A 27,997-nucleotide genomic window follows, 5' to 3' on the forward strand; every position below is an offset into this window, starting at 1 on the left:
CTTTTGGGATTATCTCGCAAGCGTGTGTGTTAATAATGCAATTTATTCCTTTTTGAACAGCTTTAATCTCTAGAGATTTCCGTAGTATTTATTAAAACTTTTTATGACCGCAACTCAAGTTTGTTACCACACACAAAGCTAGTGGATCACAATCGACAAGGCAAGAAACCATATTGACAAGTGTCAAAAATGACAGACTCTGGGTTTTCCTCAGCGGCCTCAAACAGATCAGCACCTTCCTTGGTTAAGCCTTCGCTGCTTAACGCTTTTGTGAGATCATCTGTTGTCAATGATGGAGAAGACAAGGAAAACCACCCAGCCTCAACTGGTGGTTTGAGTGGTCTGCCAAAGCCCAGTGCATATTTTAATACATCTGCTACCCGACCGGTCATCCCAAACAGGTAAATATGGCTGCATTACTTGAGTATATATTAAGTATATATAGTCTGATGATTGTGCACTGATATATATGGGTAACACAGAAGCGAAAATGCCATTGTTTCTAATGTACACTGCTAAACTAGTTGTTGTTTTTGTGCTTAAAAATTGTTGTATGTTTATTGATTTATTTGTAATTTCCCAGGTTGCTGTATGGCCGAAACCATGGTGGGTACTCCCCTGGTCTATATTCGCCAAAAGAAATGTCACCAATGTCCAGCTTGGCTTTTGACTTTCGTGATCTGAACACCAGGTGGGAAACTTTAGAACGGTAACTATATGCAAGTGCCTGTTTGCTGTTGTGATGTGCTGCATGTCATTGTATCATCAAGCCTAATCAAACAAATTCAAAAATGTCGAAAACCTATCTTAACAATCTTTACAAATGGATATACTTGATGTTTCTTCGCGATATGTATGTCTATGATTGGTTCTACTTTCGTAATAAACAATTTCTGCATGAATGGGTGGTATGGTTTGTTTAAAGTAGTGTTGTTTCCATGGTGTTATTAAGTATTTACTTTTTGCAGTCAAGAAACATCTGACACACCCAGAAAAAGATTGTCATTGTCAAGTGTGTCTAGTGTTGATTCACCATTGGCCAGCAGCCTTGGCCAGCCTTCTCCGGCTGGGGTGCTCTCTTTTGCTTCACCATTAGTCAACGCCAGCCAAACCAGTGGTAAGCCTATGTTATAACTAAACATTGTACTTGTCAAAACCAAGTAAAATGTGCTAAAGTATTTGTATTGTTTTAAATTTTTAGTATATTGGAATTATTTAGCAAAAATATATTTAGACTAAATAGAAAGTTGTTAGAATCCACATTGCTCATTGCAGTAATATTTTTACACAGCAAACCAACAGTTTCAGGCCAGATAATTTTCAGACAGGTGCACTTAAATTATGCATCTGTTCTAGGAGGTGAACTAGACTGCCAGGATAACAGCTTGCTTCCATTGTTAGCACACAATAGTGTAAATGACCAGGTGGAGGACGTATAACCGGCGTTAGGTTTTGACCAAGCTGCCCCAGTAATTAAAACCAGTGCAGCTCATCCTGATAGCAAACGAATCCAGCTGATTGTGTCAAAGTGAGCGTAGTTAGCAAGTACGCAGGGAGTCACAAAATTCCATTAGCTTGGGAATTGTACCAGCGAAGAATTTGCTTAACCGCATGCTTTGCGGCGGCGATAAATCGGCCCTCCCACAATTTTGCGGGACATTAGCGCTAAATCGCATTTAATTGCAGCGACATTGGAAACATTGTACACTGTTTCGATTTCTCGAGTAATGCGATTTGTAAAATCCGGCACAACAATTCGCGCGTATAACGTGATCAGCACAACATATTTCTGTCGGCACCAGGCAACACTAAAAAGCGTAGCAACCGATGGTCGGCATGCACAAACATTGTAACGAGGGTCGTGGTCGATGATGCGAGCAATAATGTGCAGTTGCGACAGCTGCGTGCGACAGTTGGCCCAAACCACGCGCATGGGCACTTTTCCCTTGTGTCATGTAGCGCGTGACATATGGTTAAGTGATGTATTGGCATGGCTGTCTTGGTTTGGACTCAAACCTTCACCTGCTGCTGGTACATTATCCCATGGCAACCATCTTAGTCACGTGGAGCTTCTAATCAGCGAACCTGTGTGTTGGGCGACTGGCGTCGATATTGCACTTGCGTTGTTTATGATCCACGTCGGAAAAGGCACTTAAAACGTCCTGTCAGCAGTTCCGCGACACAAACAAGATCGGCTTTTGTTTGTGTAAGTCGGTGTAAACAACATCCCTTGGGGCACTGGCCACTGCAAAAACACGTGTTCGCTTGTGTATATTTCAGCCTGTCGTTTTGCCCCTGCAACCGGAGCTGTGGGTTTGTGTTGCCGAAGCGTATAATAAACTATTCCGCCGTTGCGATAAGAAACAAAGCGTCGTAATGTGTTTCGCGTCTAATCCCCTTAACCGGTCGGCTCGGTCGCCTGCATGTCGCGTACGCTTGTAGGAAATACGGGATGAAATGGCTTTAGAATGGATTGGGAGCGATTTTTAATTGTGTTACTTTCGCTTGCGATTGAAAACGCTCAAGTGCCGAGGAAACGCGGTCAAATCGCTCTATGCACACTGGCCAAATGTTTGCAAACACTTTCGCTTGGTCGCTAAGCGCTCGCGAAGATCGTCCTCGGGTGGGAATTGGTCAGGCTCACGCCTAAAGATTTTGTGTAAATACCGCATGTGTCTCGCATGTAGATGGTTGCCGCTGCAATAACGTTGGTCTCAACGCCTGCTAGTTTGTTGTTCCTTCTGACGTCACAGTCGCACTGCCAGTACGTCATACGCCTAGGCCCAAGCCCAGACGCGTTAGCGTACCAAAAGCCAACGTGCCCAGGCTGGCTTCGCGCTTGATTCATTTTAAATACACAAGGGAGTAGTCACTTTGAAGTTTCAAAATTGTGAATATGTAAGTGGTATTTTATGCAACTTCAAATCGCAACACATATACCAGTGGACCTGCCAGTCGTTAAACACTATACCTTGTTATTAGAAAACCTGCTTGAAAACTGTCGCATTTCGATATTTATGGCCTTGGGCTTTCGGGCGTCCGTTATTGGAACATTTTCAAAACCGAAGTATTCGTGCACGGGCGTTTACGCGGCGATTCCGAATATTTCAGCGCCCACGCGATTTTGTATTTCGCGCGCCCGTGCCTTGGTATTTGCTCAAACACGAACAGCGCGCGGCGGTTGGCGTGCGCACCGTGGCGTGACGGGGTGGATCACAACGCCCAGGCGCTCGTTTTCTCTTCTCTCTCTCTCGAAACTGTTCATTCACAAAGCTGCTCCGGAAACTATTCAAGAGACGGCGCCTTGATACGCTATCGTAAAACGTGCGATGGTTCAAATTTTTGAGCCTCGCGTTTGTTGAAATTGTTGTTTGGATTGGGAAAGGTGCGGTGCGGGAAACAGAAGCAAAATTGCGTGGCAAATATTGGCGTTAAGTAATGTTGCCTTAACTCGTAAAACAGCTGCCTCGGCCCCGTTTACAGTGTGATTTTTGGCACGCCACCTTCGGTTTGCGCCGGTATATTGAAGTTTGTCACATTGTTGCCCGATGGGAATTGCTTCACGCCCTGTTAACCGACAAAACACGTTAATTGCTAATTGCCCACCGCCCGAAAGATTCCTGTCGTCAACAAATAAATACCGCGCTCCATTTGCCCTATTGTATTTACTGCACTGTGCGAAGGTTAATTGACCCCAGTTCGTAACACAACAGCATCCAATGGTGACGCGAAAAAGAATAAATATCATCATGCTGTGAGTCGGTCCTCCGCAATTTCGACCATAAATCAAACATTGAAGATCTTCCTCGACTCTTGAGTGAAATAAGCCGGGAATTATTGCGTTTGCGGCGCTTCTAATTGCTCGTCGCTTTGTTAATCATGCTTTGTAGCGAACGGGCCATGTTTATTCGCTCGACGGCGACCCACATGCACGAAATAATGGCGACATTTTCATCTTTTACAATTGCTAGAACGTGCGCTTGGTATCTACTGTTTTCCAGCAGTGTGAATTTTTGGTCACCGTGGGATGCCCCAGTCAACACAATACATTCACCGGTGCGTCAAAAAAATCGTTAAGACGAATCAATTGCTATCAGAAAGCTGGCACGTATCGAGTGTCCGAATTCCTTGAAGTCCCTTGTCGACGATTCCTCCATTGTACGTCGCTTAGCATCGGTTACTGAAGCGATCAACCGTCTCGCGATTTAAATCGGCCGCGCTGCCAGCCTAGATCAACAAACTCCCGATCCCGCGTCACCAAAGTGCGCGTCTTCGGCAATGCCGAGGCAGGTCACAACTTGGTCATTTCGCAGTCTCGATTTTGAACGAACACAAAAAACCTTCGCGGTGCGTTTGCGAGCGGTGACGCGACGCTCTGTGAAGAATGGTATTTAGAAGTCGCGCGATTTTACTATACTCTTTATTCCCACATTTCAAAACCCAAGCCGACGTTTTACGACCTTCATTTACCTTTTAAAACGTTCCGGTGTCCCTTGCATCTGCTCCGATTCTTGGAAAATTATTTTATCGTTTAAAATTGGTTCACAGAAGCGGTGGTTTGAGTTCGTAGAAGTCCTGCATGTACGTTCGCAAACGATAATGAAAGTCATAGCGGCCGCCCGTAATTGTCATGGACAAAGGGGATGAGGTCATGAGGCAGAAGTTCTCCCTGTCGTGTAGGCCCGTAATTAGCAACGTGGGAAACGGAAGCTGGTCAATTATTTCGCCACAGCACCAGACCATATCCGTTGTTTGGCGCGTTTTGGTTGATATCCACGTGATTAAGGTGGTCATGTAAAATCCATATCGGGTTTAATCTAGTTACTGACGCTGCTGCGATCCATTTCCTAAATGTTCCCGCTACGAATTTCTTCCTGTGCCTTGCACGCCATGTTTGTTAACACATAACATGTCCATTGTCCGGCGCATTACCCGCTCAGCGCACGTGAATTTGCGTCGGTTCGCGAAGCTGCTGTCTGTCGGTGGTTCCACACGTGTGCGCACCGTTTGTTACGAGCGCAAACCGGAAAGCGCTGCACGGTCAAAACGATTAACGCAACACCGCCAATTACATTCTCAAACAAAGGCCCATCCTGCTCAAAACCTCAATCCCAGACCACGTCCACCATCACCATGTATTGTCAACGTTTAGTTTAACGATTGTTGGATGCAGGTGTGCAAAAAGGAGCACTCAAAGCGAACAGGCAGGCAACGAGAGGGCGCCAGATGTTCAGGTTCCATTTCACTCATGGAACAACGACCAACAGAAGTGGCAGCATTGATAGTCAGCAGTGTGAAAAGGCCTCATGCTCAACCGGTCAAGGTCATATGAAGGGCGAGAGGTCAGCGAGCTATGGTCCGCCGGTCGGAAGAGCAAAGGCCTTCAAACGATCGCTGAAGTTGAGCGGTCAAGTGTTTAAGCCGATTTGCGAAGGTGCTTTGAATAGGATCGCGCAGTTTGTTCGGCCGCTTCAGACGGCAAACACAGAATAGGATGTAAGGTTCTAAAGAAAAGGGAGTTGTTTCAAAGTTTAAACTAAAAGGAGATACATTCCCTAGACAACAGCTCGATTTGTAGTGAATCGTAGAAATAGTTCGAATATACCACATGATAATTACAACGTATGTCAAAGCCATGAAATGGAATGTTGTTCCACGCGTGTTACCACGTCTGACGTTGCTCGCAGAAGGATGTTTCGCGGACGGTTCTCCACTTGCTCTGCGGGAGCGCGACGACAACCTTTGCGAGCCCCTGGGCCTTTCCAGTGGCAACAAGCTGCGTCGCTTCAAATCTATGCCTGCCACAAAGGTAAGAAAACTATGCCTTATGTGCTGGGATGTAGCAACTCGAAACTAATTCATATTTATTATATAGTCTCGCTTTCGTCTTCGCGCGATGAGCAACGACCATCGAGGCGGCAAAGAGAACAGTCCGCTTCTACAACGAAATCAAACCCAGAACCGCTTTGGTAGCCCCATGTCACCCATGGCCACCAGCCCGGCCGCAAACGCCTCTTTTCGGCGCCCAATGGGTCTCCTGATGTCACCTAATATGACGTCATCGCCTATGGTGCCGCACTTTACATCGAGTTCCTCGTCGGCTTTCAGTGCAGTGAACCACGCACAAGAAGAGGCGGAAGAAGAGCCTGAATTGCGTGTGAGCCCTCGGGACGGGAGTTCGACACCTGAAAAGAGCGTTGTTCCTGGCAGTATCGCGTCGTTGTCAGCACGCAATGTCCCTATGCCTCGACCGTCGTCGTCTGTGCCGTTTTATCGTGCCAAGTCTTCGCCTTGCTTCATGAGCGACGATGCCGTACCCCAGATCCGCGCCAACAAGCGTTCGTTGGACTCCAGCGTCAACACATCTCTGGCGTGCGCGTCCAAACGCGTGAAGTGCAGCGAATCAATGATCGAGAGCCGCTCAACCCGCCGCAAGATGGCGTTTGGCGCAAAGGAGCGCAAGACGAAGTCAGCCGACGCAGCTTTCTTTCATTCCTCGCCAATTTCATCCCTCAAGGCCAGCTTCCGGCCAATTTCGGCTCCTGCTCAAATGGTAAATTTTCACTTAAAGGTTTTAATGTTAAGCTTTATTTCTCGGTCGTTAAAATTGTTTTGTTATGTAGCTTTATGCTGGTATTCAAATAGAATCAAAATAAACAAATGGTTCAACTTCCACAGCTCGGTGTTGATGATGACGCGCCGCTCTCTCATTCACGTCTCTGCAGCACCAACGACTCGGACATCGAAGATGACGTCATGGAAATGTCGTCCGACCCCGACAACATGTTGGAGGAGATGCTCAACGAAAACGTGCGCGACGGTGCGCAGAACGCTTCGGTGACGTCACAAGCTCCAGCCGGCCTCCACGGCCTCATCAGCGCGCCGTTGTTGTTGTTGGACGATTCAAAGAAGGAGGCTGACGATTCGTTCGCTAACTCTTTGGTAGGCATTTATTCACATTTGTCTCTTAAGAGTACGAAATTTCGCAATCCATGCAAATATACAAGTGATAATTCTTATTTTTATGAAATATTTAATCCAAAATTTGTTTGTAAGTATTTGTAACCTTGCACACTTACACTGTACTAAATTGTAATTTTGTTTCTTCAGCCGAAACCTCGCGAGCTCTTTCGCTCCCCTTCAGCGCCCCCAGTGGTTGCCTCCCGTCGCGCTTTGCACGCCCTCAAGCGGGCGGAGATGCGGGCTGAGGATTCGAACACCCCTCTGGGCGTCGTGCGCTCACGTAGTGCCATCTTGCAGGAGTCCGTGCCTGAAGTCGCGTCACCATGTGGTATGACGTCATTGGATGGCGACGACGAACATAACGCGTCCCTTAACAGGTTTGTTGGCAAACACATCAGTAACATTACTACCTCAGTTATACCGACAACTATGATGCTCAATAGAGACAGAAGATTTTGCATTCATTCAACCGACGAACTTTTTAAATAACTTTCCATCTACTTCAATTCATACTGGGCCACCATTTTCGACAGTTATCAAAAAACTTTACATTTTTATGAGCAGATCTCGCTCATATAACGAACTCGACGTCATGCGAGCTGTCGAAGTCGGTTGCAGTGATCCCAACCTGATTGGCGACTTCAGTCGCGTCTGTTCTCTCACCACCGTCCAAGGCAAACATCAGGACCTCAAGTACATCTCCCCCGAAACGGTGAGCCGACTTCGCGTTAAGAGTTGCCCGGGCAACGGTTCGGTCGAGCAATGACTTAATGCGTGACGCGATGGGCTGTAGTTTACGGAGTTTTACTGTATAGCTCATCTCGCTGGTGAACAACGAACACGATTGTTGCTTCGAGGTAATTGATTGTCGCTACCCATACGAATACGATGGTGGCCACGTGCAAGGAGCCAACCACATTTGGCAGGAGGAACAACTCTACAAGAGGTTGGTTGAATTAGATTTTGTTTTTCTCGTTTTGTCATAAGAGAAAAAGTTTAAATAGTGCGTGGTTCAATTCGACTCGTACAAGGACTAACCGTTTTTTGCCGTTATCCAGGTACTTCCAAAACGCGAAGCCACTGTGGACCTGTCAAAAGAGCGGCAGCTACAAGCCACCAGTGCTCGTCTTCTACTGCGAGTTCAGTTCTGAGCGTGGCCCCCGCATGGCGCGTGCACTTCGAAGCAAAGACCGTGAGCTTAACCGCTATCCTCATCTTCACTATCCCGAGGTGTACGTTCTCAAAGACGGCTATAAGAATTTTTTCTCTGGGATTGAAAATAAGGTTCGTATTTCTCATTTTCCAGTATTTCTTCTGCGTGTTAAACTTATTGAACCAACAGATGGGTACATTTTTGTGTATGACGCGTTTTGGTATGTATTTTAAAGTGTTTTACTATTTTATAGAAATACTGCAACCCGCAAACTTACCGCCCGATGGCGCACGAGGACTTCCAGCGCGAGCTTCGCATGTGTCGCGTGAAGAGCAAAACTTGGCACGGCGAACGCACCAAGCACAATCTCTACAATCGGCTCAAACACCTGTAAAATGTTACGTAACTGCATTGTGACGTGATAGACCGAGGCCGACCGAGGGGATGCATTGTGACGTAGTCGGCACGGAGGAAAGGCCGCAAAATACGTCGACGTGGTGGATTTGCTTTCATTGCCCATATGTGGACAATACGTGTAGTCGTGCCAAAATATTGTATTTCTATTTTTCCCTATTTACTTTTTATACTCGACGAGCAACCTTTTAGAAGCTTTTTTTGTTGCAACGTTCGCTTTTAACTCACCCGCAGTTCGTCTCGTCTTCTACCCCAAATTCGCCGCGGGAGATTTTTCGATATTTTTATATCCATCCGTCCGTTTCACCAACTTCGCATCTATTCAGATTCTTGCAACGCGCCGCCCTATTTTATTCAACCTAAATATTTTGATATATTGCGTGGGTGTTTGACGTGCAGGTCGCGTCATTCCCCTGCGCATGGCAAATCGCATCGTAACCGAATCATTTGAAATTCGCCACACGAAACAAAAGGCGGCGCGACCAAACGAGCAAGTTATACGTTTCAAACAACAGTTGTGGGAGATTTAACGGGGTGTTTTCTGTTTCTAAGCGTTACTTGACATGTACCTGAGGCGCTGCGAATAGATATCTATATCTTAGAGAATAGAAATACCCTGTTCGACTTTGACATGGGCGTAATTGTGCGTCACAGTGGCGTCGGCGCGATTACGTTTCGTTGAAGCTGGTCGGCCTTTTCGTCATTGCTCTATCCTCCTATTTCCTTCTTTCAGCGATTGGAACCTTTTTCCATGCATGAAACTTTTTAAATCGCTGAAAAAACACGACTGCAACTTTTTACCGACCTCAGCGAAACAAGGGTAGCGCCGCAAACGTCGATCTTTGACGATTTGGCGAACGCCCACTTGTCCGAGCCCCATAGTGTAAAATGCGTAACATGGTGGTATTTAAATAATAAAATGTTTTATCACAACTTTTGTTTTTCGTAAAATCAATCATTAAGAAAGGGGAGTTATAAGGTAATGTTGTAGAATCAGTGCAGTCGTCATATACAGCTTTCCAAAACTTTGCAAGAATTTTTTCAAAGCAAACTGGTCTATACGTATAAACAGGAAACAATTCCCACGCCCGAAGCATCTGTCTTTCGCCTGCTGGCTTCACTGTAGTAAAACCACTAAGTGCAGGCTTGTTTGTACATAGAATGGCATGAAGGCCTAAGTGGTTACTCCTTTGTGTTTAGCTTAAACTATGTGCGGCAGTTCAGGAAGTGTTGTGCGCGAAAGTTTAATTGTCAATGAATGAGTTTAGTCCTTTGCTAAGGGGTTGCCTGAATAATGAAGCTTTGCCAGGTAGATAAGGTTTATGAGATTCAGTAAAGACCTGGCTTGTTGCATTATTTTGCGGTACGGAGTTCTTGCTCCTGTAATCTTTTTTTGTAAATTGTAAAGAGAACAAGAAACTTTGCCGATTGTTGGAAATAAATCTATTTAATCTGTTCTTGGTTATTTTTTTTTTCTTGTTTTCAGGCTTTTTCAGTTAGTCAAATCTTTATTGAGGATTGGCAATAATGAGACTACCCATAACTTAGGAAGCGCATAAAGGCTGCAAGGGTTATTCACATGGATTCTTTTGCAGAATACTTTGGCTGAACATCAATCATGAACTTAACTAAAAGTGACAGCATCCGCCATCAGCAAGACGGGTCTAACAACGCAAACATAGATGTGATTATGGCTATGATTGGGCATCCGCCTGTTAAAAACGATGTTATCAACCAAGTGTCTTATGCGACTGAATACACACCTCTAGTCGTCATGAGTATTGCTGTACTTGCTATGATCGTCTGCTACGCATTTGTGAAAGCCTGCAACCGCATGGACGAGGCGGTTGAAAATTCTGAATCTTCGTCAGTTAACCTGTTGAACTACTGCAACAATTGTTGTACGTGTTGTAGACTGAAAAGCAACAGTGAAGGTGAAAGAGACGTGGTCAACTACGGCGCCACGGAAACTTTAACTTTATTTCCCTATCACCAAGATTATCCAAGATAGTGTTTTTATCCGCGTATATTTTCAGCGCTTGCAGTTATTAATTGCACCATACTCTCACAATAAGAAGTTTGCAACCATAAAATTGTTTTATTTGATTCTAATTCCAAATACACAACCGTTCTTAAATATTGGAGCCATGATTATTGTGCGTAATCCGAAGTATATTAGATATAATAAAATGTTACAGTGCTTCGAATCAGTTGCGCTGAATTTTTTGCCGATTTTTTTGTTATTTTATAAATTGCTTTGCACTTCTAGCAAACAATAATTTTCTGAAGCACACAAAAAGATTCCCTGGCGCTAAGGGGCAGAAACGAGCTTAGTTTTTATTTTTTTGGATTTCTATGTTGGGCATACCATCCGGCTGGGTTTTCTTCGTCGTTAGCTCGCTGCACTTGTTTTACTACATAGTGTGTACTACTACCTCGCACTCGCCGTGGAGGCGTAGTTGCAGTTGCAGTTGTTGCAGTTGTTGCAGTTGCAGTTGTAGTCGCAGTTGTAGTCGCATCTCCCTTAGCTACTGGACGCGGGTAGTGTATAGTGAAAAATACCAGTGTTGCCAGATAAACTCACGGTGTAAAATTATTTTTGGGAAGATTAGGTACAAAAATTGTTTTTTGTGCAAATTGTTGATGAAATAAGTGTTAGTTATTAGGAAAACAATAAGTTTGAAAAAAAAAGTTCCATTGTTTTCATACAGAGGTTTATATGTGCTATATTACTAACTGCCTATATATACTGTAGCAAGAATTGTCAGTTCATAAACATGCCAATAAAAGCCACACAGTTTGTGACAAAACACATACCTTACTAACCACATTAGTTCGTAGCTAATTTAATCACTGCACTTATAAATAATTGATTAGCCAATGTGGTTTGTTTTCAGTCATTTCTTAACTTAGCTTGGTGATGTGACTGAAACTGTAATGGATTTTGGATTTCTTGGTCTCAACAACTCATCATCATACAAACCTTTGGGATAGTAGAAAAGTATCCACCAATCGAGTCTACACTAGAATGAGTGCTGAGAGTGGTCAGGTTTGACATTTTTGTTCAGTTTAACATTTACAAATAGAAATATAGAGTAGAATAGAATTATCAATGGGTTACATCCAATTTCATTACAAACCATTTGTAATATGTCATATTTTATTAGGCAACAGTTTCCTCCCAAACACAGCCATCAAGTGGCAAACTTTCCTTTACCAAAATGCTTTCCAATGATCATGGTTCCAAGGAGGTGACAAGGAAAAAAACAGTGAAATATGAAGACATGCGAGTGCATAAAAAGACTAAAAACAAGAAGCATGACAAAGCCATGGTGCAGGAAGCACAAAAACGAATCACAAAAAGCAAGGAGTCCCAAGACAAACAACTGGACTTGAGTCGACTCGACTTAATTTCTTTGCCAGCTTCAATCAAGGATTTGTCCCATCTCACTGAGATTTATTTGTACAAGAACAAACTGTCCAAAGTCCCTGATGAGGTTGGCTGCCTTATAAATTTGTCTACCCTTGCCCTGTACGAAAACCACCTTACTACATTGCCGTCGTCTCTTGAAAACCTAAAGCTTGTGAAAATGCTTGATTTGAGGTAAACAACAAAATATACTCAAGAGTTTTTGTTACACTTGAAATTTGTGAAGTATAATATGTTATTTTTTTGAAAATGAAAGCCAAAGCTAAAATGCTGTTATACATTAGTATTAGTAAACGTTTCGAACACTAACTGCGTTCATCATCAGGACTACAATCAGTACTAGTACTAGTATCATCAGTACTAGTACATCAGTACTAGTACATCAGTACTAGTACATCAGTACTAGTACTAGTATCATCAGGACTACAATCAGTACTAGTATCATCAGGACTACAATCAGTACTAGTACTAGTATCATCAGGACTACAATCAGTACTAGTACTAGTATCATCAGGACTAGTACTGATTGTAGTCCTGATGATGAACGCAGTTAGTGTTCGAAACGTTTACTAATACTAATGTATTACAGCATTTTAGCTTTGGCTTTCATTTTCAAAGTTATGAACTCCAAATATTTTGCACCTAAATAATATGTTATGTTGTTTTAATGCTTGGAAAAACTATTTATAGTGTACAAAACTGAATTTTGTTGTAGTCACATGTTTACAAGGTTTTATCATAAACAATTTAGCACACACTTTTATTGTTGGCATGCTTTAAAATTTTGGCAATTTGCATCTATTTTTACTGTTGGCAAATTTGCATACAGGTTTGTGACATTAAGCGATAAACAACTTGGAAACCATAGTGGTTTTGTTTAGTTTAACTGCTCATTTTATTGTAACATAATGCACTTTTTTTGTCAAATGTTTTTACACGTATTGTTTTACCAGGCATAACAAGCTAAGGGAAATTCCATCTGTGGTTTACCAGATGATGTCACTTCGCAAACTGTATCTGAGGTTTAACAAAATCACCACCATTGACCCAGCCATAGAACAACTGGAAAATCTTGAGCAGCTTATCATTCGTGAAAATAAAGTAAAGGAAATTCCAGCTCAGATTGGTATGTATAAGCACTCCTGTAAAACTGTTTATGGCACCGCTGTACCAACTCCTGTTATGGCTCAGTGAGTGTAGAAGTGTGAGTAGGCGGTTCATCGTTTAGAATTTGTTCCTTTTAATAACCTGAAATCACTCATTGAATGCAGCAATTTAATGTCCCTGGAGATGTGCCTAAGCTGTTGCTGATGTCATTGTTATAAGGTTATGCAAGTTTGCGGGCCTTACTCAGCCATTAAAGTTGTGTTAACTTGCTGATGCCCATTTACCATGTTTTCTTTTATAGGAAAGTTATCACAGCTGGTGACGATAGATGTATCCTACAATGAACTGGAGTCAATTCCCAGTGAAATTGGCCACTGCCGTCTGGTGACATTCCTTGATTTGCAGTATAACAAACTTACTGTCCTTCCTGAGTCAATAGGTATAAATTACATACTTACATTTATTTGACAGCATAATCTCAGTGGTATTTAACTGTGTTCATTATTGTCATTTGAGGTTGAAAAGTCTTTTTGTACACAGCAGAATTACCACATTTCGATTAAAGTTTGGTATTGTTTTGTACACACAGTACGAGTTAAGTTGTTTGTGGTGAAACTGCAGTAACATATAGTTTACACTGTAGGTTGTTGGTTACAACTAGTACTGTTAGAAAATCTTCTTTTTGTGATTGGCATGTCTGTGACAGCTTCGTGTGAACATCATTAAAAGTATCTGCTAACCTGCCATTAACTCTTCCTTGTAACCCACAGGAAACATGGTCAAACTAAGCAGATTGGGTTTAAAGTACAACCACCTGATCAGTCTGCCACGATCATTACAAAACTGTGTCTTGCTTGATGAGTTAAATCTGGAAAACAATAACATTGAAGCTCTACCTGATGTAAGTTATACTTGCTGTTACAATATTCTTGTGAATTATTTGGTAATGTAGTTTTATGTTGAGAAATGGTATATTGTAGGGTTTTCTGACAAGCCTCACGAACCTGAACAGTCTGACGTTGGCCAGGAACAAGTTTTCTACATATCCTGTTGGGGGACCTTCCCAATTCACTTCCCTTGTATCATTAAACATGGAGCACAATCAGGTTAGTGGTAAAATGTTTTGTGTATGCACATAAACAAGCTTGTTTAATCGAGCTTGAACCTCCAGATTAAGTTTCCTTTGTTATAGTTTTTTTTGTTCAACTAATGAGCATTTGACTTTCTTGGTACAGAAGGGGCAAAGAACTGTTCTCGGTCACCATATATTTTTCGTGTCGGAAACATCATTAGAATGCAGTCTTTAAAATGTAGTTTTAACTTGTTACGAAATCCCCTTTTGTCTCATGTATATTTAATGCCTCCACACCATAAGAGGATTAAAGGCAAAGCTAATTTTAAAGCGCCCCTATCCTTAAATCATGTTTGGTGTAATTTACTTGTTTGATATATGAGGAACACTGAAGTTGCGAAAGTTGTGTTTATTACGCATTTGTACATTGATGATTGGTGGAATGTTAGCAGGTGACATAGGGGCAGGGCATTAGTTATTTATCTTATGTAGATATGTACACATCATTGCTGTAATATGGCGAATGCATTTATTGTAATGTTAGCCTTGATGTTTTTAGTTTGGAAACATACTTTCCAACATTTTATACTCTACATAAAATTACTATAACTTTTTGTCCGCAGTACAAATGGCTGTAATGTAATTGTACTTTTCTTTGTCTTGTAATTAGGCAACAGCATGTTAGTGCTTTGCCACAGGCCATATTCTTTTCTTGCTCTAGCCCAGCTCAATTTGCTCATAATGATAGAGCAGAAACATGAGCCATCTTGGCAGAGGTGACAATTATGTTGCACCAGTGAAACTGGCTGAGTTTTGCCCAATAGGCCTTGTATTGTACCAGCCAAATGGAACATATATACCTTTTCTTGCACACTCTCAAACATTCTTTTATCTAAAATGAAAGTGAACTGTCTTGACCGTTTCATAGGCTTGAATGTTTACACTTGTATGTTATTTATGCCCTTTTGTATTTTTAAACACAGAAGGCATCCGATAGATTAAAAATTTATGATTTAGGTCCATGTTTAGTGGAATATGTGTGTAATTTTAAATATATTTTTTATGCTTTTTTAATATTATTCATCACTAAATTTTTTGTCAAGCATTTGTTTAGCTGTAATATTATGCTTTGCTTTTTCCAGGTTAGCAGAATACCGTTTGAAATTTTTTCGCGTGCCAAGCACCTCTCCAAGTTGAACATGAGAAACAATCAGCTTACCTCATTGCCCCTCGACGTTGGCTCATGGAAGAGCATGGTGGAGCTATGTCTTAATACCAACCAACTGACCAGGCTCCCAGAGGACATCGGAGAGTTAGAAACCCTACAGGTGAGCTCCTTGCAGTTTCTTTGCCATAATTATCTCCATTGTGGGTATTTATGTGCGTTCTCCATTTTGAAAAATACCTTTTCCTGTTCTTGATAAATGCAGCTGACAGCATATTGCACAACCCCTGTTAGGAAACGTCTATCTGCTGCCAGTTTGAGCCAAACATGCTAAAATGCTATGTTGTTGCTTAGTTGCTATGCGTCTCTTCATATATGTTTGCTTTTCAATACCTTTGTCACAAAAGGATGGATGCAAATTATGCAAATTATACATGAGTATGTGTTAAATTGAGTTTCCCTTGTCAAGTTTATTGCATAGTCATACGACATTTAATATTACTACAGATAAGTAGCTAAACGTACTGAGGATTTATTAAGTGAAAATGGCATTCTGATTGCGGCGGTTATTCACATTCTATTCCAATGGCAGCAGAATGAATAGTTAAACAGGTTTTCAGCTCCTTTCAGCCAGCCCAAGCACAAATTCAGGCCAGGCCCCCCGAAAGTGTAAACAATATGAATAGGTTTATTGCCGCATCACAAACCCGTCTGCACACAGCCCAGCTGCGAGCTGTCCGCCTCTAAATTCAGCTATAAATAGAAACATACGAGCCATAACCACGCATGTGATGTCATAGACCCTGTATTGTGATGCTACGGCGGTTACGAAGCTGTTGCACTTTTGGGTGGGTGTACGCCTTGGGTCTTTTGTCGCTCGTTAGGAGGAAGTGGCAACGGTTGAGGACTTTTTTGTTTCGGTTCGTTTGACAGCGGTGCCTATGTGTTAAAACCGCTACATTACGACTTACTGCTGCTTACGATTCAACTGAAGACTGTTGTATTTTCTAATCGCTTCGTCGCTTTTTGCGGCTGAACAAACTCTCTCAAATGCGCTTAAAGCGCTTTGGGTGCAGCCAGTTGGTGTGTAAATGAATGGCCTCCAAATAGGACCACCCCACACAAAACTTTGAGTTTTCTTTTCCGACTCTTAACCCATATGAGAAAATTTCCAAGCCATTTAAAAATAGCAATTCCTTCTTGCAGTTCACCAAATTTGTATCACTGATGCGTGTAAGGTGTAATCGATTCTCTATCAGTGTTTAAAAATATCGCCCTTTAATGCGTGTGTGGACGAAATTACTGTCCGTGCGTTAATTTCTCTCCCGCGGCGCGATCGCTTGACCCATGCCTAACGCGATTTCACCAAGGTTAGCAATCGGTGCAGACCCCACTTAGTCGAATTGATGCGCACATCTGACGCAAACGGCTGCGACATTTCCTCTGCTACGGTGTTTTATGGAACCGAGTGACGTCAGGGACTCGTCAGTGAATACCAAAGTTATAAGCGGACATCGCGACCTGAAGTCTCGTGACTTCTAGCGCTGTAGTTCCGCATGTTCCTAAAAGTTCGCGCGCCGCTTTTTTCACGTGCGCGAGGCCTTGAGCTGTGGCTATTTTCGTTGCTTTTGGTCTCGCCCCGCGTACGTGGCAAAAGTTAAACGAGCAATTGGCGGCTGGTATTTGGCGTGGTGCACCAATTGACTTGCCACGCGAAAACTGGTTACTATGCGAGAATGTGCTCAGGCGTGGTCGAATTGATTGCAACTGTTCTTGGCCCGACCAGAATAGGACACAGCCCGAACCTAAGTCTGACGGTTGCAGGTAACAATCGGAATGATTTGGTCGTTGCTGGCAACAAAATAGGTTGAAATCGCCGAACGTTTTTCACAGACACGGGTCGCAGACTTTCTTTTCAACAACCTTTTCACTATGACAAAAAGTCTTTGTGTGGTGTAAAAGTGAGAGTTTTTCCCACATTTGCCACAGTTTGTTCGTATAGCAAGGACGTCAAAGGTCTGGTGGAGAATGTTGTTCTAGTTAGCATCGACAAAGTTGCGCGGTGTCGGCGGTGTCACTTTCGACTGGCGGTGCGAAATCCGTGTCATCCACACAAACCCTGCTTTGTGCGCTCGGCGGGAAAAGGGATTCCTTGTGCATCGCATCACTCCTAAAAGCTGTGGAATCTTGTTTGCTTTGCGCGTCGAAGCAAGCGTCTTGAACAGCTCGGAATGGCGACCAAGTCAACAGAACCTTTGCACACTTGATTGAGATTTACGGTGGTTTATAACATTGGATGTAAAAGAATATATATATTTTGGGCGCTTGTCTGCATTTTAATTGCTGATAAGTAAGAATTATATTTGAAAACAGTCACACATATACTTTGGTGCGTACATGTGAGTTATGGTGTTGCAGGTTATATGCGATTATACGGTAACATAAGTTGGCGCAAACTACAACGGACGGTTGCCATTTCTAAGGGTTGTAATTCTAAACTCATATATCTGTGAACAACTACCAGCCTTGGTGCCAGAAAAGCGCGAATTACGAACACTGACCTCACTACTGACGTTTGTACAATCGACCGCCGGCGAGCAAACGGCAACAACTGGCGAGTTCCAGACAAGCTTACAATTGCACTGTTACGTCACAATGCATTGGCGCCCCGGAATGTTTTTGTATGGCGGCGAATCTGGGCTTTTAGCAAGTGGGGAGAAAACCGCCGTTGGCCTGAATTAGCGTTTTACAACGATTTGCCGCCACTTTTTCCGTTCTTTAACTTAGCGAAAAATCTTTCCAGACATCGTTGCCCGTAAAGAACTGGGTTAAATGAGAACTTCTGGTGAAAGCCCCTGTGCGGACCGTTCATATTTATTCAAATATATATTTTTTTTACCTCGACCCCATGCGATTGTGTTTCAATAGGCATGGGTGCTCTGAAAAACATTCATTACGTCCAACAACCAACCTCAGCTCAACCGAAAAAGCACCCGTCACATCTTAATCGCGTTAAAACAGAGTCCCAAATCCCAATTGTCCCTGAAGACAGCGAAGTACTTTAATAACAGGGGCCTTATGCATATTTCATGGCAATTACGGTGAGTGGCGGGCAGCCGACGTAATCATAAGGCGCTTAGTCCCACCCCAGAAGTCACGGTAAATCCAATATCGGTTCGTCGCACGTTTGATTTTTAATCTCGAGTTTTCTGTTCTATGACGCAGATGCTCCTTTTGAAAGCGAACTTTAAGTGCAACGCACTTCGGTAGTCGGACGATCATACCTACTAAGCATTACCGAACCGTGCAATTTCCGAGCAACTAATTTGTGCTCGTTTCCAAAGCACTTCTCGTTCGGCCTTGATCGTTTCTTGGCCGAATACCGTTTATTTAGCTGTTTTTTCTTGACGAGTTATTAAATATTATGCACATGTTCATTTTCCGCTTCGGTGAATGTTACTCAAAAATGTATCATTAACAAAAAATAATGCAAACCTTGAATTAAAAGTAAAAAAATATTTCGCGGACCATTTTGATCTCCTTGATTTGCAACAAACAGCAAAGCAGTAAATTTTTACCGACAGTAGGCGATAAAGTTTTAACTATCTCCGTAAAAACGTGTTTGCACATATCATAACCTGTCAGCTGTGATTAATGTCTAACAATTCAATGTAACTCCTCATAAATTTCCCATATCGTAAACCCCCGTGCCATTTACCCCCATGCCAAATGTTAATGTCTTATACAAGGTCGCTCTGGGCGTGTCTATGTCAGGACGTGCTATTTGGCAAACAATGTGCTTTTGTGGTTGATTTTTGATAAAAGTTTGTTAAGACAGAATTGCGAAAAGGAAAAATACCAACATATATCCGCATGTTCGTGCAACATTTTAGAAACTGCTGAAAGAAAGTATGTAAAAACTGCCGTTACACGTGGTTTTGTTTTATATTATAAGGTGTTGATGGTGAGTAACAATCTCCTTCGACGAATTCCATCCACGATCGGGAAGCTCGTCAATCTACAGTGTCTCGATTTGGAAGAAAACCAGCTGGAATCACTGCCACCAGAAATCGAACATCTAGCCCAGGTAAATCTGATTATGATGTTTAAACGTTTACCTGATGTTTGAGGCTCTTTGTTCACGGTTTTCCACAACATTTTATTGTGTACTTACTCAAGAGCAAGCAACATAATTTATCTTTGATTATTTGTGTCGTTGTAATTATATGTAGGTTTAACAATCAAGCGGGGTGCTTAAAAAATACCTCCCTCGATTTTTTTGTGTATCGCTACCTTGATAAGTTACCCGTTAAAGAATTCGTCATTGTCGGTGGGCGCCACGGCCAGGATTTAAATGTATTGTGGTTCATTTATTATTTATTAATATTTTTCTACACTTTCGGTTGTGGTTGACATAAGGTACAATCGATTTTAATAAATCTACTAATCCCCAAAGATATTCAATACAAATTAACTTCCTGAATTTTTCACAATCCACATTTTCAGTATTCCAGTCAAACCGGAAAATATTTCACAATTTCAAAAGTCGATATTCCGTTCCCTCATTTCATCAAACCTAAACCTCTAACTCATTTAAATGTCACTCATAGTGGAACTTCTTAACCCCACACCCGTTACGCGGACATCATGGTCATAAATTTCAAACAAAATTCCAAAGTCCTTTATTTTGTATAAACCATGACTTATTTGAACTAAACATGTAAAAACATAAACTTGGAGCACGGCCTTGAGATAAGAGCTAGGAACGGAACAATTACATAAAGGTGTTCGTATCACCGATGGTTATTTGTTATTCGCGCGACAGTGCGTTGTCTAATTAGTCTGATCATATTGTTTAACATAATTATTTTGTATTATTTAATTCTGATTCGCCAAAAATGCCTTCCTTCTACCGCGTTTATCATTTTCTTTGCAGTTGCGAAAGTTGAAGTTACAGGGCAACAAGCTGACGGTACTTCCCCGAGGTTTGGGCCACCTCGCCAATCTCACTGTACTTGCCGTCGGCGAAAATCAAGTCCAGAATCTGCCCAACGAAATTGGTAAGTATACCACAAAACCTAATACCTAACATTGCGTAGACACTGGTCTTTTTGGTTTGTGTCACGTGAATAATATTTGGATACCATTGGTAATGCAAAAATTTTATCTATTCATTAAATTGTTTATGTTGTACGGTTCAGTTTTCTTAGCTCCAGTGTTGCAGTAGCGCGATTTTAATGCACTTAGTCTTACTGTGTTTTGGTTGGGTATGTGTCACTGATGTAAACACTAATTTCCTTTCGTTGCCCGAAAATTAGCTAATTATAACGACGACCAATTACTTCCCTGAATTTGACCTGAACGATTGACGAGATTAATGTTCATCATTACCATTTCTACATTCAACCTCGCGTTATTCTTACAGGCAACCTCCAGAGTTTGGAGGAACTTTATCTCAACGACAATCCGCTGCAAGTACTTCCATTCGAACTGGCTCTCTGCACCAAGCTTGCTCTTATGTCGGTTGAAGACTGTCCTCTATCTCAAATCCCCCAGTTGGCGGTAGAGGGCGGGCCCAGCACCATTATGCAGTACTTAAGGGTGCAGGGACCTTATAGAACTATGGTCTAACCCATTTTTTCTGTAGACCTATATGAGTCGGCTGCGGAACAATGTGAAAAAGTAGGCAATGGCACTAACTTGCCGTTTACTGAATTATATCAAGGACATATAACTGTCCTTACTTGGCTTCGTTGATTTGTTTTTTTCGTTTCGTTGCAGTTTTAACTGAATTTCAAAGAGGTTTTCACAGCGCTCAAAACCAACAGTCGCCTAATTTTTCTTCTTGGTCTGGTAAATGCTTGGCGAATCAACTTTTTCCATCGTCAACGGTTTTATGTAAAGGATTTTATGACCCCACATCATGAACAACACGAAGACTGCCAGTTTGCCAGTGGGTCTATTTTTGTACGTCGTAAAACCCTGTAATTTCTGCATCGCAAGTTACAAAATCTCATTACATTTCAATTAATACGAAGCCTCGGTTTTAAAGGCGCCAAGAACGTCAAAGAAACAGAAACATTTTTACCAAAGCAAGTTCAACAGCCTCTAGTGTAATTCCGTACCCCCATCAAACTCACCTCCTTATAATCGCTTTTTGCACGTCACGTCATCAACAAAGTTCGATCGAGCTCTTTGGTGCCACCTGCCGCCCTGTGGTCTTAACAACATCAAACTAAATGAAAGAGGCTGTTGGAGGTTTCGTAAAAAAAATATTCCGAATAATTATTTACCATAACGGATATGTTTTTTGGCCCCTTGACACCAACCTTTCACTTGAAAAAAACGTATCGCCGCTAGCATCTTATTCGTTCGTTTGTTCGTGCGTTCAGTCATGTTCTTTACTAACGTCTTTTGTACGCGCCTGCTGTGTTCGCGCCTATTCTTAACTAATTTTATTCGTGCAGTTTTGTTCTTTTTCGCACCAAACTCATACAACCTTGTTTTATGCCCGCCTGGATTTTAATCACCCCGTTTTTCTATTTGTTCGATCCACAGGTTAATATGCGATAAAACTTTTGATCAGCGACCTGTGATGGCATGTCTCTTTGGATAACATTCCCACGCTGCTGGCCTACAATATATCGACGTAATAGTTCTAAACCTAGCGTCATATTTTCCACCTGAACTATTTCGCATTAGCCAAAATCCGGATAATGTGTGGTTACTTTGGTGCACATCGCTATCCTTCCGCCAGATGGCGTTGGTGTGTAATACCGATCTTTTTCACAAGTTAAGCGATTGTATAACAATACCACACTTACAATTTGCCAAACCTTAATAACGTGTTACAGGTTAGTAATCCTTAAATCCACTTACCTTCGTCTGGCATGCCCCAATTTCGCGATCAAGTTCCATATTTTCGTCCCAAATTTGAACTTGACAATGTCGTGTAACTAGGTATTTGGAATGCTTACACCCATGCACTATATTTGCGGGTTGATGTTTTTAGCGACATGCCCGACCACATTCTTCCTGGCACCCTCCCAGCTATAGTGTTCAAACCGTTTCGTGTAGTTTTTAAGCATTTTTTGGATCTCGCTTGCCTTGTTTTAATACACGAAAATACTACTTTCGGAAATGCTGTCTTGTGAGCCACGGGTGGAGGTGATGTTGCCATGAAGCGGAATATGGACTTGCGTTCATTTTCGACTTGAAACAATCATCGGAAAATTCGCTCTGCATAATGCATGAGTCACTGATTGTGTTGGCATTTGGACCTTCTAAATAGGGCTTTCTTTTCGGGAGTCCATTGTTTGCAAACAATCCCACTTTTGACTGGGTTATTATGAGTAAATGCCGTCCTTCCGCGTTTTGTGTTTGCGAGGCGCTTATATAGCATAGAGTAATGTTGCGTGGGTGCAACTGCCTGACAGATGCAGCAAGCTCCTTTAAAGTTGTTTTGCAAAGGTAGACTCAGTGTAACGTCGTTATGTGCTTGTATGTTTTAGACAAGGTAGTCGGGGCCCATTAGGTTGGTGCACATAAAACCGAAACGTTATATTTGCGAGATCAACTTGGCTGCAATGGAGAGTCTTTTCGGCGAAAACTGGTCGGCAAGGAACATATTTCGACGTTTAACATGTCGCCCTGGTTAGTGACATCTGTAATTAAAAAATGTAATAAAACGGAAGTTATAATACTATGGAACATCTTAAGTTGACCATAAAACATGTTGCTACACGTGTAGACTTTTTCGACCTAAGTTTGTAGAATCATGCATTCGTTGATATTGCTGCATATTTGATGTCCAAATAGAATTAATTATAACACGTATAAACACACTAGCGTGTGTCCTCAACTTAAGAGTTTTTTATAATCTGCTATTTGCTGCCGCATCACAGAAAAATGCTGTCCAGAAAAAAAACGGAACAGTCGAAACGTTACGTTAGTCACGTTATTTTGTAGCGATCAAGAAACGGAAAAAACCCAGGGTGGGGTTCTTTCCATTGCCTACTGGCAAGATTGTTCCTTTTAAGACCTACGTGCAGGAAATGGGAGAAACGCCCGACCTCCTCGAGGCGCGCCCACCGGGCTGGGATGAAAACAAGGAGGAGAGGAGAGTAAACAGAAAAACAAGGTTGTCATTGCTGTAACCTTATAAGTGCGATGCAGTGTTCAAATATTCACGGTATTGCTTCCTTGTATACGCATTTGTTTCATGAGCGATGAAGTTATCTTCACCGTGAAGTTTTGCGCCATTGCCTTTGCATCACAAATCGGTATTTATTTTAAATTTACGGAAAGGCCAATTATAATTTAATCGAATTTTATATTTCTACCCAAGAAGCCAAGAACTATTGTTGTTTAAATTACGTTTCAAAACTGTCTGCTGATTTGCATGTCGTTTCCTATGGCTGCGGCGTAACAAAATAGAATAAGCGATCATTAAAGCGCACTGGCTAGTTCGTTTGCATTGCGTTTTTCTTCGCCAGGAAATCGCTGTTCAATTCAATCAGCTTCGCTTCATGGGCTATATTCTTCTTCTCCTACGGCTACCATCAGCTTTCCATGATGCAGAACTACCTACATGAGAGTCAATTCTTCATGCAGATCAAGTACATGCCCGACTTCATGAACACCTATGGCCACGTACAACTGGGCGCCAAATACGGGTAAAAAGCATTTTATTGAAGCGATTTTCACCTGATTAATAGCTCATCCCGTTTAACAAATTCACGCCAAATTTACCCTTTTCGATACACGTGAAAATATTGCTATAAACACCAGGGTCCTTGAAAGAGAATAATATGCCGGTGCGAGGCCCCTTTTCTTTTAAAGATCGCATGAAATTATAGGTGGAACCTAGTCTTTACGATAAAAATCTCTTTGTCTTGACTCAAATAATAATGTCCGAGGGCCCCACTTGCCTCTTACGAGCCCCTAGATTGGCATGGGCCCTGGCGCCCTGCACCCTTTTTGTGGGGTCCTGGTCACACCAACTTTATACACTGCAATGTTAAAACAACTAAGAAACTTTAATTAAAATACAAAACCCTTTAACACACAACTCTTGTCATTAGGATTGCAGCAGTGTCTGCTGCGTTCGTGCCATATTTGATTCGATCATTCAAGGACAAGTGGATATTGTTTGTTTCGACCGGCCTGTATTCCATGTTCATCTCATTGAGCTTCCTGGACGCCAAATACACGATCATGCCAAGTATGGATAGAATAACCTTATTTGTTATGTTTTTGTCACTCTGTGTTATACATTTAACAGGTGGCTTCCTGGCTGGTTTGGCTTGTATGCCTTTCACAATCGCGTTGAGCATGTACATGGTTCACCTTGCACGTAGACTGGGTGATCTCAACCAGAAGCGTCCGTACAATGGTAGAAAATAAAATGCCTATAGTTTCGTGGTGTTTAAACAAATTTAAACAACTTGCAACCGGTTGAACTATTCCTTATGTAAGATCGGTGACATTACATTAAATAAGCGTTTCTCTACTTCCGCACTTGTTAAAGACATTTGCTTAATATTAATCGACTAATAAAGTACGGAATAGTGCAAGCTTTTGGTATCAGCATTTGCCGAAAGCTGTCACAGTCAAAGGTATTGTTTCCTTTGTATTGTGTTTCATACCTGAAATTTCACCATACGTATTTTTCACAAGGTATACAAGGCGATTGGTTGCTGGTCAAGTTTAACGCGTTCTGCTTCGTCGCATGGTTTTGGGGATTCGCAGCTGCTGCAGGGACCTGTGCGTACGTTTTTCACGGCTCACTTCGAAGAAACGACACGTGTAAGGCAATCTTTCCTTTTCTGATAAAAGTAGCTAAAAGGAAACAGCTTCAAAAGAGGCGAAACCGCTTCCGTTTCTTGTAATTCAACCTTCCCATTAAAGTAAAAAAATGGCCTTCCTTTGTTTGAAATTTGCGTTGGTGGCTCACCTTAAATGCTACACAACTATAGACGTGTACGCGAACAATTTGACGTGCGGGACGAAATACTGCGATAAACCGTGGCCGAACTGGTGGGATGTATTAATGCAGCAAGACGAGATTCCCCAAATCAACAACTACTCTTATGCCAACATGTGGGTCCCTTGAAAATAAATGATAAAACGAAAGACTAATCATATTTGTAAGCTAAAACGTAAACAACAAACAATGGTGTAATTTTAATTCGGGACATATTTTACAGCGCAAATGCTAGTTGTGGAATTATAGCTATGATTTTCTTTCTGTTCGGTTGCTTGGAGGGGCAAACCGCCAAGATCTGGTCTCACTTCAAAGACGATAAAGGATTCGAAGTGAATTTTAAGCTGGGTTGGAACGCTGTGTTTAGCTGGTCACGTTCTGTGCTTGCTCCTTTCTTCATTTTTATTGGATGGTCACTCGATTTTATCTGCTACTCCTTTACCAGGGTACGCTTTGGTAAACATATTTTATTGTCCAATTATTTAAAACGTTTCGTCAGAAACGAGACATATTCCGAACTATTATAGGTAACGGTTTTCTAAACGGTAATTTTTCGATGTTATAACTCGATGCCTAACATTCTTTTTATGTTCCAGGCTTATGTAATATGTTCGGTGGACAGTTGGAAGCTTTTCGTGGGTTTGGCGGCTTTTGGCCTCAGCGCTACTGTGGTTGGTGGCGCTGTACCCTGGTTGATTGCACGAAAACATTCTGTGAAACTCTTAATATTAATTGGAGGTGGGGCTTGCTTAACTTTTAGCCGACCAATATCTTTCAGCATTGCATGGCTAAACAAATTATATGGTACACGTGTCGCCATCTTGATAATAAATGAACCAAATACTAATACGCATACTATACGTCATAAAATTAAGTGATATTTAATTGAATAGAGAATACCGTACCTACTATACCATTGTTTGTAAATTTGCTTACAGTTTTGTGCTACGCCCTAATTCTTGGCTTTCTGGTGTTCTGGCAACCGGTTGCGGCGATAGAGGGTTACAAATATCCGCACAGGCAGCCACAGGTTTGGGAAAGGATCATGTTCTACGCTGTGCCCGCAGTGTGGGGTATAGCCTTCTCAACCTTGAATTGTGTGATCAACAGTAAGAAGTGTTAACCATTTTGTTTTTGAGGATTTAAAGCGCATTCTCTAATGGTATTGTTTTTTTGCAGTGAAAATTGAGTTTGAATACCGCGACCCAGACGAAATGCTGAAGATGTTCACTGTTTACTACCACTGGAGGGCTGTAGGTGTTCTCATCGGTTGGGCAACCAGAAACTCATCCACGTGCACAAACGTAATACATTTTGGAAACGGCAATTTGTGGCAATATGACATAAAATACTACTTAATATGTTTCAACAGTCTAAATTGTTCGGCCTGATTGGAACATTTGCCGTGGGGCTGTTGTTGTCTTTGTGGTACGAAAAACGACGCCTGAAAGGCGAAGATGCGATCAGGGTGGGGATAATGTTGCAAAGTTAATTGTTTTCCAGCAACCTCTCATAATCATGATTTGTTGATACTCATTTTCCTTATTTAACTTAATCGGAACGTCCAGGTATAGTTAAGAGTCAATAAATCAAACCTAATTATGTACAATTAATCTTATTTTGTTACGTTTTGTATGTTTGTGAACAGCTTGAAGACATTAAATTTGTACGTTTTGTTCCCAATCCGAATCCCGAAAACATGGCCAATGAATCAGATGTGGCTGATGAAGGCACATCCACTTCGGATGAGGAAACGCCAGGCACGAGCAGAAGAAAAAAGGTATGTTACGTTCCTTGCCTTTGTAATACGTTCCACTAACGTTCGAAACTTATATCTTGGTGCATATTTGACGTTAGATTAAATACAAGCGAAGACTGCCACCAAACGACCCAAGATTAGGCCAGGCGTGGCGCACTCCTTTTGTTCCCCCACATCTTAATATCCCGCGCAAATACATCACTCCTGATGGCAACATCATGATCATGCCCAAAAACTGTAAACCGCCGTTTGAGGTTCAGGTAAGTGCTTAGATGGCGCATTATTCAGTGTGACGTAAGCAGAAGCAATAGTATTATATTCACATAAAGAGCCATAAAGCATAGTTTTCATGTTTCATGTAAAATATTTTGCTGAAATTTTGACAGGACGCTTTTGATGCTAACACAATGCTGAACACGAATCTGGAACATGTGACTCTCGCTGCAAGAAAAGTTCCATTTCATCTGGGCTACGGTGGCGAGGCCTTGTTTTTCGAAATTGACGAGCTTCTCGCTGATCCCAGGGTTACGATTCCAAGCAAATTTGACGAAAGGGGCGACATTGTCCCGGGGATGGAAAACGAGCCGGATTATTTGGAGGAACACCAAGCGAGCAACCCTAAACACAGGATCCCAGAACGGTTTGAACCCATCTTGGTCAACCTGCGAAGAGAAAGGGAAGATGGCGCCAGGAGGGCAGTGGAGGAAGAAAATTTGAGAAGAAGAAACTTTACGACAACAGACGAATCAGTCCATTTGCTCGAAGATGAGTAAATATGTAAACCAGCTTCCTGAAGCAGTTTATTGTTAATTAAAAAAGCATTAGCGAAGGTGAAAGGGAACCGTTTTTGTATGCACTTTTTGTACAGTATCTTTCGGGCAGTATATTCTCATTGCGTTACTGTGTTTTTCCAGTATACCCCAAAAAGGCATTTAAATAATAGTAAAGG

The 27,997-nt window shown here is 42.0% G+C and overlaps 3 protein-coding genes across 4 annotated transcripts; all 3 read left to right on the forward strand.

Moving 5' to 3' along the window:
• The first annotated feature begins 66 nt into the window (after positions 1-66).
• Positions 67-9,402, forward strand: LOC145901471 (uncharacterized). The gene is made up of 11 exons (XM_082989171.1): positions 67-401; positions 584-691; positions 969-1,117; positions 5,688-5,809; positions 5,876-6,553; positions 6,679-6,942; positions 7,111-7,340; positions 7,528-7,675; positions 7,779-7,909; positions 8,022-8,247; positions 8,370-9,402. Exons 1-11 carry the CDS (start codon positions 190-192, stop codon positions 8,508-8,510), a joined length of 2,409 nt encoding a protein of 802 aa, XP_082845297.1. The 5' UTR covers positions 67-189; the 3' UTR covers positions 8,511-9,402.
• Positions 9,403-11,432: 2,030 nt separating this feature from the next.
• On the forward strand, positions 11,433-22,434 carry LOC145891908 (uncharacterized). Its single transcript, XM_082981966.1, has 10 exons — positions 11,433-11,579; positions 11,698-12,134; positions 12,914-13,086; positions 13,369-13,506; positions 13,838-13,968; positions 14,048-14,173; positions 15,282-15,467; positions 19,260-19,391; positions 20,241-20,364; positions 20,730-22,434. Exons 1-10 carry the CDS (start codon positions 11,559-11,561, stop codon positions 20,933-20,935), a joined length of 1,674 nt encoding a protein of 557 aa, XP_082838092.1. The 5' UTR covers positions 11,433-11,558; the 3' UTR covers positions 20,936-22,434.
• Positions 22,435-22,751: 317 nt separating this feature from the next.
• LOC145896765 (protein unc-93 homolog B1-like) lies at positions 22,752-27,836 on the forward strand. 2 transcript variants are annotated; one of them, XM_082985126.1, is made up of 15 exons: positions 22,752-22,957; positions 23,273-23,444; positions 23,800-23,979; positions 24,388-24,527; positions 24,588-24,698; positions 24,983-25,111; positions 25,282-25,405; positions 25,513-25,735; positions 25,886-26,027; positions 26,228-26,398; positions 26,469-26,593; positions 26,662-26,757; positions 26,938-27,078; positions 27,147-27,308; positions 27,435-27,836. In XM_082985126.1, exons 1-15 carry the CDS (start codon positions 22,891-22,893, stop codon positions 27,819-27,821), a joined length of 2,370 nt encoding a protein of 789 aa, XP_082841252.1. In that variant the 5' UTR covers positions 22,752-22,890; the 3' UTR covers positions 27,822-27,836. The 2 variants fall into 2 exon arrangements, with proteins under 2 accessions (XP_082841252.1, XP_082841251.1); XM_082985125.1 differs by having other exon boundaries at positions 26,938-27,069.
• Positions 27,837-27,997: the final 161 nt, after the last annotated feature.

Source organism: Ascidia mentula, chromosome 1 (assembly GCF_947561715.1).
Source record: "Ascidia mentula chromosome 1, kaAscMent1.1, whole genome shotgun sequence".
Classification (NCBI taxonomy): Eukaryota; Metazoa; Chordata; class Ascidiacea; order Phlebobranchia; family Ascidiidae; genus Ascidia; species Ascidia mentula.

Bases quoted from the DNA above. Each gene is read 5' to 3' on its own strand.
- LOC145896765 (XM_082985126.1), top strand. From the start codon at position 22,891: ATGGAGAGTCTTTTCGGCGAAAACTGGTCGGCAAGGAACATATTTCGA. The intron at 26,594-26,661 runs GTAATACATTTT...ATGTTTCAACAG, and splicing joins ACTCATCCACGTGCACAAAC to TCTAAATTGTTCGGCCTGAT. The intron at 27,079-27,146 runs GTTCCTTGCCTT...ATTTGACGTTAG, and splicing joins GAAGAAAAAAGGTATGTTAC to ATTAAATACAAGCGAAGACT.
- LOC145901471 (XM_082989171.1), top strand. From the start codon at position 190: ATGACAGACTCTGGGTTTTCCTCAGCGGCCTCAAACAGATCAGCACCT. The intron at 1,118-5,687 runs GTAAGCCTATGT...CGTTGCTCGCAG, and splicing joins CAACGCCAGCCAAACCAGTG to AAGGATGTTTCGCGGACGGT. The intron at 7,910-8,021 runs GTTGGTTGAATT...GCCGTTATCCAG, and splicing joins GAGGAACAACTCTACAAGAG to GTACTTCCAAAACGCGAAGC.
- LOC145891908 (XM_082981966.1), top strand. From the start codon at position 11,559: ATGAGTGCTGAGAGTGGTCAG. The intron at 14,174-15,281 runs GTTAGTGGTAAA...TGCTTTTTCCAG, and splicing joins TAAACATGGAGCACAATCAG to GTTAGCAGAATACCGTTTGA. The intron at 19,392-20,240 runs GTAAATCTGATT...TTTTCTTTGCAG, and splicing joins AAATCGAACATCTAGCCCAG to TTGCGAAAGTTGAAGTTACA.